The sequence below is a fragment of the Dendronephthya gigantea genome, unplaced genomic scaffold, assembly GCF_004324835.1.
Source record: "Dendronephthya gigantea isolate DGI-Jeju-01 unplaced genomic scaffold, DenGig_1.0 000018F, whole genome shotgun sequence".
In the NCBI taxonomy this organism is placed as follows: domain Eukaryota; kingdom Metazoa; phylum Cnidaria; class Anthozoa; order Malacalcyonacea; family Nephtheidae; genus Dendronephthya; species Dendronephthya gigantea.
In genome coordinates, this window is record NW_021163028.1 from 1,955,790 (window position 1) to 1,976,026 (window position 20,237).

At 37.8% G+C, this 20,237-nt stretch overlaps 1 protein-coding gene across 1 annotated transcript; it reads left to right on the forward strand.

Annotated features, from left to right (window-relative positions):
• Positions 1-14,936: 14,936 nt before the first annotated feature.
• Positions 14,937-20,050, forward strand: LOC114520967. Its single transcript, XM_028541332.1, has 2 exons — positions 14,937-15,052; positions 18,260-20,050. The coding sequence occupies exon 2, from the start codon at positions 18,272-18,274 to the stop codon at positions 19,952-19,954; it is 1,683 nt and encodes a 560-aa protein (XP_028397133.1). The 5' UTR covers positions 14,937-15,052; positions 18,260-18,271; the 3' UTR covers positions 19,955-20,050.
• Positions 20,051-20,237: the final 187 nt, after the last annotated feature.

Sequence of the window (20,237 nt, forward strand, 5' to 3'; positions counted from 1 at the left end):
GAGGTGTATGAAACAAAAGAAGCTATTAGTACAAGGTACATGATAAAGCTCCATCTTAGGATAGGTGAATAGTTACAAGTTAATAGTTAATGCGCGTTCCTTTGCAATATAATAAATCAAAATCAACGTTATATAAGTATTCTGAGAATGGTTTCACTGACCGGGATCAAATTACAATGGCATAACGCTATACGTTAGCTATTCCAACTGTGCAAAGGGAGAACAAGAGACTGTTAGGTAGGTCTCATTTCCTTCATGCATTTACGAGGTTTAAAACTCCTATGAATTGTTCACTCTTTGCATGTCTTCTTTAACTTTGGTATTAGCAGCTTTTTAACTTTGTTATATCTATTTCAGTAATATATGTAAGGTGACAGTTTTAACATCGGGGGGGATAGGGCCTCTCTTTAGCGCACTGGCCTAAATTATTGATGAATGATAGATATTTCAAAATAGTTATTACTCGGTTTTGCCGCAAATTAGTTAAACTAGTATGACAAGACTTTCGGCGTATATGATGATTTAGGGGCTGTTTACATGAGCCCGGTTACCCGAGATTCAACGAAGCGTGAGAGGACTTCGAGGCATTGAAATAAGTCTTTATGTATGTATGTAATGTAAAACTTTATTAACTGACGCTAGCCTTGTCAACAGCAGTTGTTGATTTCCACAAGGGGCGTTATAACTATGAGAAAAGTTCAATTACAAATAAAGAAGAAAGAGATAAGATAAAAACATAGCTATATACAAGGGATTAAGTTGGAGTGACCCGTTGGTATATAAGGCCCACAGTTGATTTTATCTACCTATTAAGTCGTGCTACAAAATATTTGAAAGAGTATATTGATTGCGCTTCCTTATTTTCACGCGGAAGATCATTCCAAAGTTTAGCACCACTGTACTTAAAACTTTTTTTAAGAAATTCGCGTCTCGGTTTAGGAAGGGCCAGATCAGTGTAAGAATTTCTGAGGTCGTAATTAGTTTGAAGAGAGTTCCTCGTCATCAATACCTCCTTCAAGTTTGGTGCACTACAATCGTTCAGAATTTTGAACAATAATATTGCCTTGCTCATAGCTCGTCTTGAATCTAAGTTTCCCATTCAAGAGCCCGAAGAACGTCAGCAGACCTGATTTCATAACTAGCGCCAGTTATTATTCTGACGGCTCGATTTTGGAACTTTTGTAAATTATCTCTCAATGTTTTGTTACAAACTCCCCAAAGCGGAGAACAGTAATCGAAGTAAGGCTGAATCAGAGCATTATAAATTGATATCAAAGTATTTGCAGGAACATAAGCCTTGATACGCCTTAAGATTCCAATGCCCGCTCCGACTTTCTTGCAGACCATTTCTATATGCTCTTCCTAACTCAATGTTTCATCAAGTTTAACTCCTAGACATGGAATTGAGTGTACTCTGGGAATCAATTGATCATTAATCATTACGGGAAACTCGTTGTCAATTTTAGCAATATTATGATTTGATCCGACATACATTATTTTGGTTTTTGTTGAGTGGTACTGTAGTTTATTTTTGACCAGCCATTGACTAACATTGTTTAAATCATGATTCAGATTAGCATTAAGGTCTAGATAATTTTTCGCAGATGAAAATATCTGTGAATCGTCAGCGTATAAGCATGGGGTTGACTTTTCTAAACAGTCAGGCATATCATTAATATACAGTAAAAATAATAAGGGGCCTAGTATGGATCCTTGAGGGACCCCACAGACAATTCTTTTAGGTGCTGACATTGCGCCATTAACAAATGACACTTGTTCTCTGCCGCACAGATAGGATTCAAACAGTTTTAATTCAATATTTGAAATCCCAAATTGTTCTTTCATTTTGCGCAAAAGAATATTGTGACTAATAGAGTCAAAAGCTTTTCGAATATAAATAAAAACTACACCGTTTAATTCACCATTATCCATATTTTCATACCATGCATCACACATCTGAATAAGTGCTGCCAGCGTAGAATTTTTTGGGCGAAACCCAAACTGATGTTTAGAGAGAAGAGAGTTAGCGTTTAGAAATTCATACAATTGATTGAAAATAGATCTCTCGAAGATTTTGCTAATAATCGGTAAGATTAATATTGGGCGATAATTTTCACATTTTTCCCTATCTTCAGATTTGTGGATAGGTACAACCCAAGCCTTCTTCCAATCGTCGATATAGAGTCCGGTTTTAATACAAAGATTAAAAATCCACGTTAGGTGAAGGGCTAATTATTTCAGCTGAGATTTTAAGTACCCTTGCTGGGATAGAATCAAGGCCTGTCGATTTTGAGGTCTTAAGATTACTTAACATAAGAAATACTTCGTATTCGCTTACTTCGTTCAGAATAAATGGAGTTACTGGACTAGAAACAAGATTTTCTGACAAGTCCAGAGAATCATGGTGAATTTCAGCGGATAGTTTTGGCCCAATGTTGACAAAGAAGTCATTAAAGGCCTCAGCTATCATTAAATTATCAGAGATAATAGTGTCGCCTATTTTTAATTGGGAAATGTTGTTTGATTTATCATTCCTACCTAAGAGGTGGTTAATATGGTGCCAACTTTGTTTAAGATTTTTAGCCTGGGCACAATCCTCAAATTTCTCCCTAAAGTAGCACTTTTTGGCTTTACACAATTCAGAGCCCTGAAAAATTAATTGCCGCTCCAATTCGGATAAACAAAACATAAACCATTAAAGGACCAACCGAGATATCAAACACTCAAGGAAGTACTCCAAATATATAGTGTAAATAAGGGTAAAGTTACCCCTTTGACTGGTTACAGACTTACAGCTTTATACATATAGTTCAGTAGTTTATATGGTATAATCAATTATGTAGTCCTGGCCAAGGACTCTGATGTCCTCAGGGGTCGTGGATACCCATGTTGGACGTCCTCAGGGGTTTAGCAGCTGCTTCCCAGTATTGCTGCTTCACCCAAAAAGAGATCATAGCTCTCCAGATGGGTATCCTAAATGGCCGAAGGGGTCGTGGATCCCCATGGTGCATGGTCATTGTTTACTTTAAGTATGACTAGAATGTATGTAGATTTATGCAAGTCTATGGGGTAGAGGCTGACCGGGAGCACTCCATATTAATTTACTGAAAAATACATTGAACAAAATTTTTTTATGGGTAAGGTAGATGTATCTACATCTCCTATGTCTGTATGGTTCTAAGATTAGTCAAAAAGGACTTGGTATGTGTTAAATTACCAATATTCTTTACTTTCTTTATTCCATAGATTGCAGGAAACTACACATTTGAAAAAATACCAGAATTTAGAAGCAACGGATGAGGAAGAGTCGCCAGAGGTAATATAAAAATGTGCATGTAGAGAAATATTCTCCTATACTCATTTAATACTTCTTCATGCAGCCACATTGCTTTACGCTCCTGCAGAATTTCCCTAGTCTTCCTACTGAAATATTCTTGGATGTTGAGAGTCATGATTTTTGATGCCTCTTATTCCAACGTATATAATTTCATTGATATATAAGTGTTTTAACGTGCAACAACAGCTCTGAAACCTGAAGTCTGAAGTTGTTGTATACTTTTTAGCTGCTTGTATACACGATATAACAGGGTTTTATTGGCTATGCGTCAATTGCAACTCGCGAAAGGGTGTAATTACTAATGGTAATAGTTAACATTCACCAAAGGCGTTAAACGAACGCAAAGTCTCATTACTAAACGAAACAATCTTTAAAATACAGAACGTTTAATAACGTTCGGCTTAATTTATTCGTACGAAAGTTGCCAGCTTGGAGAACTGAACGCTTGCTTGCTTACGTACGGAACGCGAACATCGAATTTGCTTGCATGAGATGTTATAACTCTGGGGCCGGTTGTTCGAAAGGCGTTAGCTTAAACGGTGAATAAGCCAAAGTTTAAAATTACTCTCATACATCTTGTGAATGACTAAATCTGCATCGTATGCATTCAATATGTCCTTCCATTGACATTTGACAATTAAGTAAAGCTATTTACATCAAAATACTTCAGTTCACTTGTTCAATAAATATAAAGTTTTGTTTTCCATTTTGAACTTATCCACCGTTTAAGCTAAACACCTTTCGAACAACTGGCCCCTGGACCTGTGGCGTGTCAAAAATTTTATTTTTCACAACTCAGGGAAACGGTATATAGCTTACTCGCTAATTTTCTAAGATAGTCGTGCATGTAGCTCTGTGCGAATTAATCCCAGTTTTGAATCATAGTACTGGCTTGAATATACTGTATTACGAAAATATTTCAATTCCAAAGGCAAAAGTACTGAATATTTTATTATTCTTAAATCTGATCGTGAATCAAATGATAATATAGAATAACATGTATATAACGCGTATTCTGATTGGTTGAAGCCAGAAAGAAGAAATTTCGCGGGAATTTAATCCGCTCGTGTCTCGCGCGCTTTTCTTAACTCTCGCAACATTCCCGCGTGTTTGGATCAGGCCATCCAAACACGGAAACCATTAAGTAATTGTATATTACTAGACTGTACATGTATACAGCGATGACAAAATTAGTCGGAAACTTAATCAACTTATGGCTGGAATTTGACAATTCCCTGTACCCATGCATGTGTACAATCAACAAGACGTGGTTAATTGATGCGAACTCGACTCACCCTGTTTAGATTAGGCGTGTAGAGGTACCGATAGCTACGTTGACATTAGCGATAAAAATAAATTCTTCAGAAATTGCATATTCTACAGAACATTTACATATATTACAAATGCTGCCAATTAGAATTTAACTTCATACGTTAGAAATTTACATAACTGAATTTACGTTTGTTTGACGTCTTTGGTGAATGTTAACTATTAGGGAGATTTAATATGAGGACGTGAACGTCAAAGACGACGTTAAAATGGCGAATAAATGGCATGATGCCTCCAAATATGGACATGCCACTCCATTTTAAAGTCGTCTTTGACTTTCACGTCTTCGTGCTAAATCCCCCTGATGATTTTAAACTTTTACGTGCGTATACGTATATACGTACAAAAAAATGCGACAGTGCAAAACAGCCCTTATGAAATCAAGGAGTAAATAGAATGATAGGGTTGGATTCTGTTGATGTACTTACACGAACGTAAAAGCTTTAAACCTTCTTAGCGCCTGTTTACATGGAGCGAGTTATCCTGGCTTATAGGCGAGGTAAAACGTGCATCACATGAAAATTCTTATTCATTTAGAAGCGTTTGCGAACCTATATTTATAAACTGCATAAAATTATAATGTAAGACTATAATCAGGTTAAGCCTTTCATGTGATGCGCGTTTTACCTCGCCTAGCCAGGATAACTCGCTCGTTTTGCCGTTACTGGGAACAAAAATCTTGCTCTTTTTCGAATGGGTCCGTGATTGATCTGGGCTCTACATGGATTTCTTCTTTGACTTTGTTTATTGATTTTCTCACAATAGAGTTTCTACATTTTTTATTTTCTTTAAAGAATTTTATTCAAACGAATTCGTCAAAAAAACACAACAACTGGCTAACCGTTGGAGAAATAATCAGATTGATTAAGGAACCCGTCGCATTATACACCTGCAATACCATAGAAAAATGGCATGCAAAGCTGTGTGGTTCTTTGCCAGGCAAATGCTTAAACCCTGTAGATTGTGAAAAGAAAAAGAAACCGCTTGGCCTGTGTCCCTCTTGCAAGCAATGGTACGACGAGCTTGCCAAATCCCACCGGAGAAACGATAAAGGGCAATTTAAAAGCGCGTGGCGCCAAAACTGCGACACATCAAAGTGGCCGAATGATGCTTGGGAGGTTGCCAAGTTCTTTATGCCCAGCCTTGGGGACAACAAAAAAAATGTTGAAGACGCCGAATCCACTGATTTATCGTCTCTTCTGAACGTGCTTGCATGGACGGAAGATGCGGTCTTTGCCCCAGACAGACGTGTTGATCGTAGCCTCGTTGAGGACCTTCGTTCAAAGGTTAGAAACCCTTGGGCGCATGCACCTAATCAAAACCTAGACGAACCCACTCTTAACGATGCTCTTTGTATTGCTGATAAATTTGTTGCCGACCTAGACATAGTTTTCAGTCGTGAAGAAGTCAAGAATTGTATAGAGGATATCAAAGCTTTGAGAGAAAACAGACAAACCAAAGTCACAGAAAACGAGTTGAAGAATCTGAATTTGCGCGAGTTACGTGGAGATGACAGTCAGAAGAAAGGAGAGATGGAAAGTTTGAAAGAAGAATTAAAGTGTTTAAACGATGATCAAAATTCTAATTTACAGGTTATCAAGGAACAGGAGGAAAAATTTAAAAAATTGGAGAGAGACTATGGGTCATTACAAGATCTCATGAAATCATTACAAGATACGGAAAATGTTCAAGCAACTAATCAACCGTGCCAACTGAAGAGCTGTATTCCTGACAAACCAGAAATTTTCATTGGTCGCGACGCTGTTGTAAAGGAACTGATTTCTTCTTTGGTAGAGAATGGCTGTGGAATTGTATCTATCGTAGGTGGACCAGGTTTTGGAAAGAGCACCGTTGCAAAAGAAGTTTCCCATAATTTAAGCACAAACCATGATATTATCGTAATTTTCTCATATTTGCAAAATATTTCAGCTGTATCCGATGTGACACGATGTCTCTGTCTTGACGTCGGCGTTACCCCCGGAGAAGATCCTGAATCATCGTTGATGTCGCGGTTGAGGGATATTGAGCAGAAGGTCGTCCTTGTCATGGACAACATCGAGCAGCTGCTGGAAAGCGACGATAAATCCCAGTTCGATAAATTAGTGCTTAGACTGCGCCAAAATTCACAGCAACGTGTGCAGATACTAGCAACGACAAGAACCGAATTTTTAATTCCTGGGCAAAAATCCGTAACCCATCAAATAAAAGAATTGGATGAAAAATCAAGTGTCGATCTTTTAAAAAAAATGGTGGAATTGAAGACACGTACTTTTCTGAGTTGGCTAACCTATGTGGCTTCCTTCCTCTCGCTTTGTGTCTCGCAGGAAAACGAATTCAAGATCTTTATGATCCTTGGAAGTTAACAAAATGGTTAAGAAAGAAGCCTATGGAGACATTGAAGCCTGTTCAACAAGCCGTCGAATTTTCTTTTCTGATGTTGAAGGATGAAGAACAAAAAGCTTTGGTTCGTCTTTCTGTGTTTGATGGGAATTTCCGAAGTAAATCCGCGAAAAAGGTTATCGGGAAAAATAGTTTGGAAACCATCGATTTTTTGAAAGATCTTGTTGGTCGAAGTTTAATACAAAATACCAGTGATAAGGGATTTGTGATCCATTCGCTCATCCGGCGGTTCCTGTCTGAAAATGTTCAGTTTCATGATGAAAAGGCAGAGGCTCAAGGATGTATGGTGAGTCATTTCCTAAAGATGTGCCATTTATGGACATGGGAGTGTTATTCGTATAACGGGTTTACTGGCGCCAGGGAAAAACTTAAAAAAGACATCCACAACGTCGAGGAAACGCTCAAAATATGTAGTCAAGATCCGGCAACCAATCCAAACACAATCATCCTAGAGTCATTGGCAAGTAGTGACATTTACATGTCTTCATACAGATTTTTTCACAACTTCAGCTGGGATCTTCTTCCAGAAGCAGTTTTGGGAAATTTCTTCGAATCTTGCACTAAACTAGCCAGAAAACAGGAACAAGTAGTTATTGAAATCCTTTTCCAATGTTTAATAGCAGATCAAGAAGGTCGTAAATCTTCGCGGGATTCTCCTGAATACGCCAGCCAAATTGGGATACTCGAGGCAGCGTTTCATAAATATGAAATGGATTTGAAAGACGATAGATTCGTTTTTATGTTTTGTTACGAATTGATTACCCGATATCATTTCAACAGCACACAAAATAACCAACCAGCAGATCTTCCTTACAATAATCTTTCTTCTTTGCCTGAAAGCGAAGAGTTAAGTCTTGAAGAAAAGGTGGCGGAAGCGTATATTTTAAAGAAGAGGGGAAATATTTGCAAATTGCAGGCCAATAAACTGTTCCGCAAAGACGACAAACAGTACGAAGAATACATGAACTCTGCAAAATCATTTTACAATGAAGCTCTATCTTTAGCCCAAAATGCCTTAGGCGATCACGAATTAACATGTTCTCTCCACAAGCTTCTGGGAGATCTATATTTTAACATGGATATGAGAGAAGAGGCACTTGCGTGTTATACCCATGCTATAAATCTACACAAGAAACTACAACTTGATTCTAATGAACAGTTTGTGATGTTGCTCAAAAATTTAGGAGGATGCCTCTCATTTAGTGGTCGCTTCGAAGAATCAGTGGAAAAGCTAAGCGAAGCACGCGATATAGCAAACAAGATCACTGAGGAAAACGCCCATTTTAAAGCCCTGGTGTATTATGAGTTGGCAAAAACATGTAGTTCCTGGAAGCCCGAATGTCAAAAAGCCGTAGAATATGCAGAAAAGGCAATGAAAATGCAAAAGTTGCGGGACCCGCGCAAAGTAGAAGAATTGAGGGAGATCATTGAAAAGGCAGAGGTCGTAAAAAAATTCGTCAGTTCATTACAAGATATCGTCAACGTTCAAGAAACTGATCGGTTGTTTCAATTGAAAAGCCGCATACCCAACAAACCACAAACGTTCATTGGTCGTGACGTTGATGTAAACCAAATAATAACCTCCTTGGTGGAGAATGGCTGTGGAATTGTCAATATTGTCGGTGGAGCAGGTTTTGGAAAAACCACTGTCGCAGTTGAAGTTTCTCATCACTTAAGCAATGACCATAATATTACCGTCTTTTTCTCATCCCTGTCTAATGCTTCAAGTGTTGCTGACGTTAAACGACGTCTTTGTCGTGACGTGGGCGTTATTGCTGGAAAACATCCTGACACATCTTTAACTTTCTGGTTAAAGAGTATTAAGAAGAAAGTTGTCCTGGTGATGGATGGCATCGCGCAAATGCCCAACGGCGATTTTCAATCCAAGTTCACTGAATTAGTGCTTTCCCTCCGTAACCATTCACAGCAACGTGTGCAGATCCTAACAACTTCAAGAATTCAATTTCGTGTTTCAGAAAACGCGGTAAACTATAAAACAGAGGAATTAGATATGACATATAGTGTGGAACTTTTACAAAAGTGTTGTCCTGATGTAGAAGATGAAGATGCATACCTGTTGGCGAAGCTGTGCGGTTTTGTTCCTCTCGCTTTGTGTATCACAGGGACACTAATTCGAGATCTTGATGATCCTTCAAAGTTGATACATTTGTTCAGAGAGAAACCCATGAGAGGGTTGCGGAACCCCGACCAGTGTATCCAGCAAGCCATCTGGGCCTCTATTCAGAATTTGAAAGATGAAGAGCGGAAGGCGTTGGTTTGTCTTTCAGTATTTGTTGGAAATTTTCAGAGCAGCTCCGCAAAAGAGGTAGTTAATAGCAGCTCCGCAAAAGAGGTAGTTAATAGCAGCTCCGCAAAAGAGGTAGTTAATAAGAGTGGCGTGGAAGCCGAAAATTTATTAGAATGTCTCGTGAGACGAAGTTTAGTTCAGGAAATTGGTGATGGGCGCTACGTAATTCATTCGCCTATTAAAAGATTTTTAGCTAAACATGATGAATTTCAAGATGAAAGGAAAATGGCACAAGAATTGATGGTGAAACATTTTCTGAAGCTGTGCCATTCGTTAACCATGGACGGTTATTTACATAATGGTTACACTAGCGCCAGAGAATCACTAAGGAAAGACATCCACAATATCGAAAAAACGTTAAAAATGTGCACCGAAGATAAGGGAAGAGCTCTAGCCCCAAATATCGCAGAGTTGGTGGCGAGCAGTGATCTTTATAATTCTTCTTGCAGGTTCTTTTGCGAGTTCAGCTGGGATCTTTTTCACCCATTCGTTTTAACAAAGTTCATAAAATCTTGTGTTGAACTAGCCAAAAGGAGAAAGCAACCGGCTATTGAGATGACATTTCGATGTTTGGTAGCAGATCAATCAGAGCATACATCGGGACGGAAGTCTCCGGAATACACTCGCCTCGTGCTCGTGGACGCCATCGCTAAAGAATCGCAGAAAAATGACGCGTTATGGAAAGAAGATAGGTCTTTATTTATCCTCTGTCATTATATTTTTTCCCTGTTTGACTCTGATAAACCAATAAATGAGGCACCTCCTGATCTATCAGAGGATAATCTTCCACCATTGGATGAAGACAAATCTGCAAGTCCTATCGCGAAAGCTGCTGAAGCATATTTTCTGTTGGCGCGTGCTAATTTGAACAGGAAACGTGGTATTAAAGTATCCAAGGCTAAGAGTGCCAACGGAGATTCCTATGAATTCTTTAAAAATGCAGAAACACTTTACAACAAGGCGTTGGCGTTGGCTAAAGAGTTGTTAGGTGACCACGAATTCACATGCCGTCTGCACCTACAGTTAGGAGACCTCTATTTAGTAATGCACGATAACACAAAGGCAATAATGTGCTTTACCGATTACATAATTCGGCGCAAGAATCTGGAACTTTATTTTAACGAAACCTTCGTGTATTTTCTCAAGAAATGTGGAATCTGTCTGGCTTATCTTCGTAATTTTAATGCATCCGTGACAACGTTAAAGGAGGCTCGTGACCTAGCTGGAGAGCAAACGCGTTGTAGAGCATTTTTAATTTATGAGCTAGCAAAAACCTATAATATGTGGAAACCTGGCTGCTGTGAAGCGGTGGAATTTGCTAACGAAGCATTGGAGATGCAAGAATTACGGAAAAGCGAGAAAATGGTAAAAACATTAGAGAGGATTCTTCAAATTGCCGAAAAAAATACGGCGTCATTATTGGCGGATGGAAACAATTAGTGATAACATATAAGTACGATGAGAATCAAGTTGATGGTAACCCGGCGAATGCATTAGACTTGACCTTTTTAGTATATTTCTGATGTTCATGCCAATTCAGGACATATCGCAGTGCATTTTAGCCTGAATGAACAAGAGAAAACACTACACTATATAGTAAACATTATATATTCAGTATGAAGAAATGCCTGGCCTGAATGAACAAGAGAAAACACTACACTATGCAGGGTGTATCAGAAAAAACTAGAAGATTTTAAACTGTCCAGAAAACTATCATTTTATCAAAATATCTCAAAAATATATTTACGTCTAAGTATTTTAGCATCTCCTGTCTTATCTAACAGTAAAAACTATCAGAAAAATTAACCTAAAAAAGCGGGAAAACGGTTTGTAAAAGCCTCATTTTTAACCGCTTGCGCAAAGAAAATGAGAGGTTCAAAATCCAAGTTCATTTAAAGAGATGAAAGTTTGGACCCTTTTGTGCAATGTATCAAAATTTCAGAAAATTTGATAAGTCCGCCGTGAAACGTTTCAAAATTGGACTTTTTCCGTTTACTCCGCTCTCGCGTAACCTTTTTTCATGCAAGAATGATTACATGCAGGAGTGATGGTTCGAATGACGTACTTAAACATAACTAACAATGAATACTCTTGTTTCATTGTTTTATTTAACAAAGAGTTCTGTTAATTACACCTGGATAATGCAAAAGATATCCTGTTTAGGAATTGCTAGCTTATTTTTCATATCAAACATTAAAAACAATGCAAAGGCCGCAGTTTGAACCACAGCAAAGGCTTTTTTGGTAACTGAATACCACCGTAGTCATGGGAGCGTAACAAGAGTGCTCGAAAGGTTTCGGGAGGAGTATCCTGACGTACGCTGTCCATCACATGGTACAGTTTACAACAATGTTGCTAAATACCGTACAAACGGGACAAGCTGTAATCTCAACCGGGGAAGATCAGGACGTCGAAGAACTGCGAGGTCTCAAGAAAACATTGCAGCTGTGCGAAATGCGATTGAAAATCAGCAGCTAAATGGAGCGAGAATTAGCGCTCGGCGAAATGGTCTTGGTTTATCTTCGGCCACCTTTAATCGTATAACACGGCTGGACTTACGATTTCACCCATACCAGATGATACGACGACATCAACTGCTTGCAGGAGATTACCAGCGGCGAGAAAGGTTTTGCCAGTGGCTTATGAACAGACCAGCACAATTTCTTCAGGACGTACTCATTGGTGACGAAGCTGGATTTGCCTTAAATGCCTCTGTTAACACCCATAATATCAGAGAGTACTGCGCTCGTGGTGAACGACCGTTGCACTTTCAGTATGAGCGAAATGATGACCGTCACAAGGTTACTGTTTGGGTCGGATTGATGGCAGGTTCCAGCGCCTTTGGTGGATACAAGACGGAGCACCACCTCATCGGAGACGCATTGTTTCCGAGCGCTTGGAACAATTATTTGGAAACCGATTTATTACTTTAAATCGTGCGGTAGAATGGCCACCGCGATCTCCCGATTTGACTCATTTGGATTTTTTCCTTTGGAGCTACCTAAAGTCGAAGATTTATGTCACACCACCGGCAAACTTGGAAGACCTTGAAGCAAGAATTCAACATGAGATGGATATCCTAAGACAGGACAGGCAAATGGTTCGGCGTGCTGTTTTCAGTATGATATTAGTAGGGCAGAAATTTGCGTGCAAAGAAATGGAGGACATGTTGAGAACTAACAACAAATTTTGTAAACTCTAGCTGCTCTTGTTTGCAATTGTGTACTTTTTGACGTTTTTGTGTAGTTTATTTTTAATAATAGCATTATTAGATACAACATCAATGTAAGGTATAACAATAGCATTGTAAGTACGTCATTCGAACCATCACTCATGCATGTAATCATTCTTGCATGAAAAAAGGTTACGCGAGAGCGGAGTAAACGAAAAAAAGTCCAATTTTGAAACGTTTCACGGCAGACTTAATGTTTATCAAATTTTCTGAAATTTTAATACATTGCACAAAAGAGTCCAAACTTTCATCTCTTTAAATGAACTTGGATTTTGAACCTCTCATTTTCTTTGCGCAAGCGGTTAAAAATGAGGCTTTTACAAACCGTTTTCCCGCTTTTTTAGGTGAATTTTTCTGATAGTTTTTACTGTTAGATAAGCCAGGAAATGCTAAAATACTTAGACGTAAATATATTTTTGAGATATTTTGATAAAATGATAGTTTTCTGGACATTTTAAAATCTTCTAGTTTTTTCTGATACACCCTGTATAGTAAGCAATATACATTCAGTATGAAGAAATTCCTGGCCTGAATGAACAAGAGAAAACACTACACTATTAGTAAACATTATATATTCAGTATGAAGAAATGCGCACTAGTTTTTCACTATTTTATCCATGGGTTTACTTTAAGATTGGATTCGAAGCTATTACACTTAGGGGACTGCTCAGTCTGATGGGAAACTCATATGCTGTATATATGGCATGTTTCCTATATCACTTGTAATGAGTTGAAAGACCCACATGCAATATAAAATATGTATACTTGTCGATGATATTTGAATATTTCCATGCTTTGTAATTAGGTACTGTATATTTTTCTAGAACTGTATGTAAACCATATTTCAATACGATTCCCATGCTAACTTGTCGATCATTTTTGTCGTTTCATTCAAGACCCAGCCGGCGGCGATAGTTTACTTCAGCGCTCAAGAAGGCGCTTTAAAAATAACTTAGCTGAAACATAAACCTTGGATTTTTTTATATTTTTTTTAAATTTCCAAGAAATTTCGTGATCCAGATCTTTAAGCAGCCTGGATTCTTGAATCAATAAACGAAACGTCTCAATATTGTCGCCGTTCCGGTATTTATGCCTTACACCTAAAAACTCCGAGACTGCGGTTTATCAGCATGGAGCAATGTTGTGCTGCCATTATTGTTCACACTTATCAACAACATTAAACAATATTGTTGAAAATGAATCAGGTTTAGTTGTTTAAACGTTGTTTAAACGTTGGCCGAACGTTGGCGCCAAACGTTGGCTGAAAGTTGCATTAACGTCGCCGGACATTAATTAGGTTATATGAACATCGAGTTGAACGTTGTACGGACGTTGTATTAACGTCGCGCTGTAACGTTAATCCTAACGTTAATACCACGTTCCTACGAGTTCACAAAAAAACGTTTACCCAACGTTAATAAATAACGTTATTCAAACGTTCGACGAACGTTAATACAACGTTCATACAACGTGATTGTGCTAGCTGGGATATGGGATTATAGCAAAACTATATGGAATTTGCTGAATGTGCTTTCCGCCGTTTTTTATTTTATTTACATGAACATTGTGTTGCGTTTATTCTCGTTCACGTTTACATGCAAATATTTATGGGCGACTGCATGTTTGAATGTTGCTGTATAGCCTTTCATAGAGTAATGAATAAAGACTCTTGAAATTGAAATCGTTTAAAAGGTGGTTTGATACATAAAACGATCATGTGTTATCTCGAGGAAGTCCCAAATAAACCGCTCCAAATCAATAATTTGCGTAACAGTTTGCATTGCCGAGAAAGCAAGCCTATAAAAGCGCACAAAAAAACATAAAATTCCTAGCTGCGTGACATAGTCACTACGCGTAACGAGGATCCTACTTATTGCTAACGTCATTAATTTTATAAAACAGCGCCATGTTATCAAATTATCTGGTGACCTATGCTGAAATTTTGCTAAAATCTTTTATTTACCTAAAGCCTGAAAAAATATGCAAAAAATGCCAAAATGTTTTATTGAGAAGGCAACATCTTCGCATTTTTTTAGACTTGTGTCCATAGTCCGTAATCCGTACTCCTTAATCCGTAGTCCGTAATCCGTAGTTTGTAATCTCATGTCCTTAATCCGTAGTCCGCTACCAGTGTTTTCTACCATGCCAGATTGGAGGGACAAATGATTTCAATTTTATATTTCCTGTCCCTCCAAACAGGCCATAGATGCTTTGCGGTTCCCGACTAAACCCAGTACCCTGCTGGATTGGGAAATGGCTAATTAGTATGAAACCTATATGGCTATAAATCACAAAACTCCTTATTCTTTGCATTAATTCGGACTCGAAGATGTGATTTTCATTCAATCTTCAACAATTACAATCAATAACAAATTCTTTAAGGGATTAAAAAATCGGTTATATGGGATGTCTTTGGGCTTCCGCATAAAAGCAAACGACGTATTTGGTGAGTATTTGGTATATTAATTAATGACCAGTATTAGCAATATAAACAACGTACAAAATGTGACTATAATGGATGGCGTGCCGATATTGAAAAACTCGTGTTGTGTAGAGTCATTTTAAAGCATATTTTGTCGATTTGAATGAATGATTCCTGCGCTTTATTACGTTGGCCTCGAAATCGCGCGTAAGCCTCCTTTATAAACAATACCTCGGATATTTTGTACCCGGTCGCTACGTTTTATGTCGTTGAATACAAAATCAATTTGCTACTACATGAATTCGTGCAGTTTGTCTTGTTAATCTACATATACATTCAGTGAGACGTATAGATAAGGAATTCGGGGAATTTGAGAAATACCTATTGTAACACGATAACTAGCACCACATGAAAGTAAATTAAGGGCTGATTTTCACTGTCGCGTGCTTTGTACGTACGTATATGCACGTAGAAGTTTAAAATCATTTAAATGCTACTTAGGGCTGCATTCCACTGTCGCGTTTTTCACACGTACGTACACGCACGTTAATGAAAATCGTCTTGTAAATGTTGTTGCAAATTTAATTTTATGCTAGGATAAACACATCAAATCATGAACAGAATATTCAATCGTTGATTTCACAAGTATCAATTAAGTGATTTTAAACGTTTACGTGTGTATAGACGTATACAAAAAACGCGACAGTGCAAAACAGCCCTCATGAAATCAACGAGGGAATAGAATGATAGTGTTGGATTCTGTTGATGTACTTACACAAAAGCGCATCACATCAAAGGCTTAACCTGTCATTATGATTTTATGCAGTTTTCATCTCACCTAGCCGTGATAACTGCCCCTGAGTTGTTGTATGATTAATTTTATTCCCGAAAAAAGGCACCAAATCATCAAACAAAATCCAACCCTATATGCATTTATTCAATCATTGATTTCATAAGAATCATTTAAATGATAAATAAATAAAAAAATAAAAATAAAATAAATATATAAAATAAATAAATAAACTTTTACGTGCGTGTATTAGTCATTTCCGAATCGAGCAGGGTACTGGGTCTAGTCGCGCACCGCAAAGCATCTATGGACTGTTTGGAGGGACAGGAAATTTGAGTCTGAAATCATTGTCCCGCCAAACAGTCGATAGATACTTTGCGGTTTGCGACTAGACCCAGTACCTTGCTCGATTGGGAAATGGCTAATACGTACGTGCAAAAAACGCTTATAAAATACTTAAAAGTTTATTCTGTCCCATGTTTGCGCGTCACGAAATCGTACCACTACACGCTACGATCAAAATACAATCTCATGAAATATATAAAAAGGCCAGCTCTAGCGTGTGGCAGTCTTTTTATACATATACAATCGTTATCATTAAGGTTGTCCATGTTAATATATATACAAATATATAAATATCAATCACGTGACCATTACACATGGGTTATTTCGTTCACTTTTAAAGAACAAGAGTTCTTTATTGATAAAGAACAATGCAAACAAATGCGAGATGAAAACTGCATAAAATTATAATGTAAGACTAACCAGGTTAAGCCTTTCTTGTGTGCGCGTTTTACCTCGCCTAGCCAGGATAACTCGCTCGTTTTTCCGTAACAGACAACAAACCTCTTGCTCTTTTTCGAATGGGTCTGTGTTTGATCTGGGCTCTACAAATGACCACAGTTATTAGAATATACATGCATGGTTTGGAGACTAGATGGAAGTACAATACAACACTATTTATTGTCCAGGTTTATGCAAAAAATGGTTCCTTATCCCTCACATGTCTATTGTATTTTTGCCCAACTAACCAATAGCAAAGGCTTGGCTTAGCTCCTCAACCGTGACTTGAACAACATGTTAATTCAGATCTTACTATTGGTTTATTTGTTCAAAATACAATAGACACGTGACGAATAAGGAACAATTTTTTGCATAAATGTTCCCCGACAATGAGTTTTATTGTACTTTTAGTCTTATGTAGTTTCTAAACCATGTATATTCCATAACTGTGACTGAAATGACGGAGGAGTAAATCGCTACAATCATCCCTTGATAATTCGTATCAGGACAGGTTCTTTATGTCGTTTCTAACAGTCTGAACTTTGAAGAATAGTTATAAACGAGGGTTACGTATAATAAGCATTTTGAAACATTCAATTTTCACGTTTTGACTAAACTATTATAGTCATCATCAGGTAAACTGCATGAGTCTGAGAAGTTTGGATGAATTTGAGAACATTAAATTTGATGTGTCCACGTATGAATAAGGTTGTTACAAATCCCCCAAAATTTGTTCCCTAAAATAACTTGCCGAAATAGGAAAATAATATGTTTTAATAATGTTATCTAGAAAAACAACCTTAGAGAGTTTTTCTTAGTATCGAATCCGTTGATTCGCTAAAAAGGAGCAACAAATTCAGTCGGCTTCATCAGCTTGTTTTCATGAAGGAGCGAACCTGAACGGATGACCTATATTACGTTGCTACAGCTAATTTAGTTGAACATCTTTGCATCAAATTCCATCCTCGTCTGGGATATTGTTTAATTGCTTTTTTTCACAGTCAATGAACACCAAAAATATTAGCATAGCGGGACAAATCATCAGGCTGACTACTCTACTCATGCAATTTCGTGCTACGTCATGTATCATTATTATTTATATAATAACGTTAAGAATTCAAGAAATTTCATTGGTCGAGATAATATCTATAATCTGTAAGAGGACAGACCACAGACGCACGGAATGACCTCACAGATAATTTTAACGAATTTAATCAGTAATCTCTTGCTTCATTTTGTTAGCTAATCACATTTTAGCATGTGTCTTAGCTCTTAAGCTAGCCATGCAATAGCATTTCTTCAATCTTATAGATCACGCCTGATATCTGCAAAATTTCTACTTTGACACTTTTCCAAGTGTTGGGGAAACTATTTGACTGTTTAATTTCGGAATTTTTTCGATTTCATTATATAACACAAATAGATAACACTGAATTTGTGATAAGAACAATAGTGGTCACGAGCCGCCGTTTTAATTCAAGAATGCAGAGCGGAAACAGATATTGTTTATTTGCGAAGAATAATGAAGAATTTCTTTCAACTAAAATAAACTTGCATGTAGTATAAAATTAATGATAAAAGATACCCTTTATTATCTTTGACTTTGTTTACTGATTTTCTCACAATTTAGTTTCTACATTTTTTTATTTTCTTTCAAGAATTTTATTCAAATGAATTCGTCAAAAAAACACAACAACTGGCTAACCGTTGGAGAAATAATCCGATTGATTAAGGGACCCGTCGCATTATACACCAGCAATATCATAGAAAAATGGCATGCAAAGCTGTGTGGTTCTTTGCCAGGCAAATGCTTAAACCCTGGAGATTGTGAAAAGAAAAAGAAACCGCGTGACCTGTGTTCCTCTTGCAAGCAATGGTACGACGAGCTTGCCAAATCCCACCGGAGAAACGATAAAGGGCAATTTAAAAGCATGTGGCGCCAAAACTGCGACACATCAAAGTGGCCGAATGATCCTTGGGAGGTTGCCAAGTTCTTTATGCCCAGCCTTGGGGACAACAAAAAAAACGTTGAAGACGCCGAATCCACTGATTTATCATCTCTTCTGAACGTCCTTGCATGGACGGAAGATGCGGTCTTTGCCCCAGACAAACGTGTTGATCGTAACCTCGTTGAGGACCTTCGTTCAAAGGTTAGAAACCCTTGGGCGCATGAACCTAATCAAAACCTAGACGAATCCACTCTTAACGATGCTTTTTGTATTGCTGATAAATTTGTTGCCGACCTCGACATGGTTTTCAGTCGTGAAGAAGTCAAGAATTGTATAGAGGATATCAAAGCTTTGAGAGAAAACAGACAAACCAAAGTCACAGAAAACGAGTTGAAGAATCTGAATTTGCGTGAGTTACGTGGAGACGACAGTCAGAAAAAAGGAGAGATGGAAAGTTTGAAAGAAGAATTAAAGAGTTTAAACGATAACGAAAGTCCTAATTTACAGGTTATCAAGGAACAAGAGGAAAAAATTAAAAAATTGGAGAAGGACTATAGGTCATTACAAGATCTCATGAAATCATTACAAGATACGGACAACGTTGAAGGAGCGAATCAACCGTGCCAACTAAAGAGCTGTATTCCTGACAAACCAGAAATTTTCATTGGTCGCGACGCTGTTGTAAAGGAATTAATATCTTCTTTGGTAGATAATGGCTGTGGAATTGTGTGTATCGTTGGTGGACCAGGTTTTGGAAAGAGCACCGTTGCAAAAGAAGTTTCCCATAATTTAAGCACAAACCATGATATTATCGTAATTTTCTCATATTTGCAAAATATGTCAGCTGTATCCGATGTGACACGATGTCTCTGCCATGACGTCGGCGTTACCCCCGGACAAGATCCTGAATCATCGTTGATGTCGTGGTTGAGGGATATTGAGCAGAAGGTCGTCCTTGTCATGGACAACATCGAGCAGCTGCTGGAAAGCGGCGATAAATCCCAGTTTATTGAATTAGTGCTTACTCTACGCAAAAATTCACAGCAACGTGTGCAGATACTAGCAACGACAAGAACCGAATTTTTAATTCCTGGACAAAAATCCGTAAACCATCAAATAAAAGAATTGGATGAAAAATCAAGTGTCGAACTTTTAAAAGAGTGTTGCCAAAATGATGAAATTGAAGACACGTACTTTTCTGAGTTGGCTAAACTGTGTGGCTTCCTTCCTCTCGCTTTGTGTCTCGCAGGAAAACGAATTCAAGATCTTAATGACCCTATGAAGTTAACAAAATGGTTACGAAAGAAGCCCATGAAAACGTTGAAGCCTGTTCAACAAGCCTTTGAGTTTTCTTTTCAGATGTTGAATGGTGAAGATAAAAAAGCTTTGTCTTTCAGTATTTGATGGAAATTTCCAAATGAAATCTGCAAAGAAGATAATTGGTCGAATTGGTTTGGAAACCATCGATTTTTTGAAAGATCTTGTTGGTCGAAGTTTAATACAAAATACCAGTGATAAGCGATTTGTGATCCATTCGCTCATCCGGCGGTTCCTGTCTGATAATGTGCAGTTTTATGATGAAAAGGCAGTGGCTCAAGGATTTATGGTGAGTCATTTCCTGAAGATGTGCCATTCATTGACCTTAAAGTGTTATTCATATAACGGATTCACTGGCGCCAGAGAATTA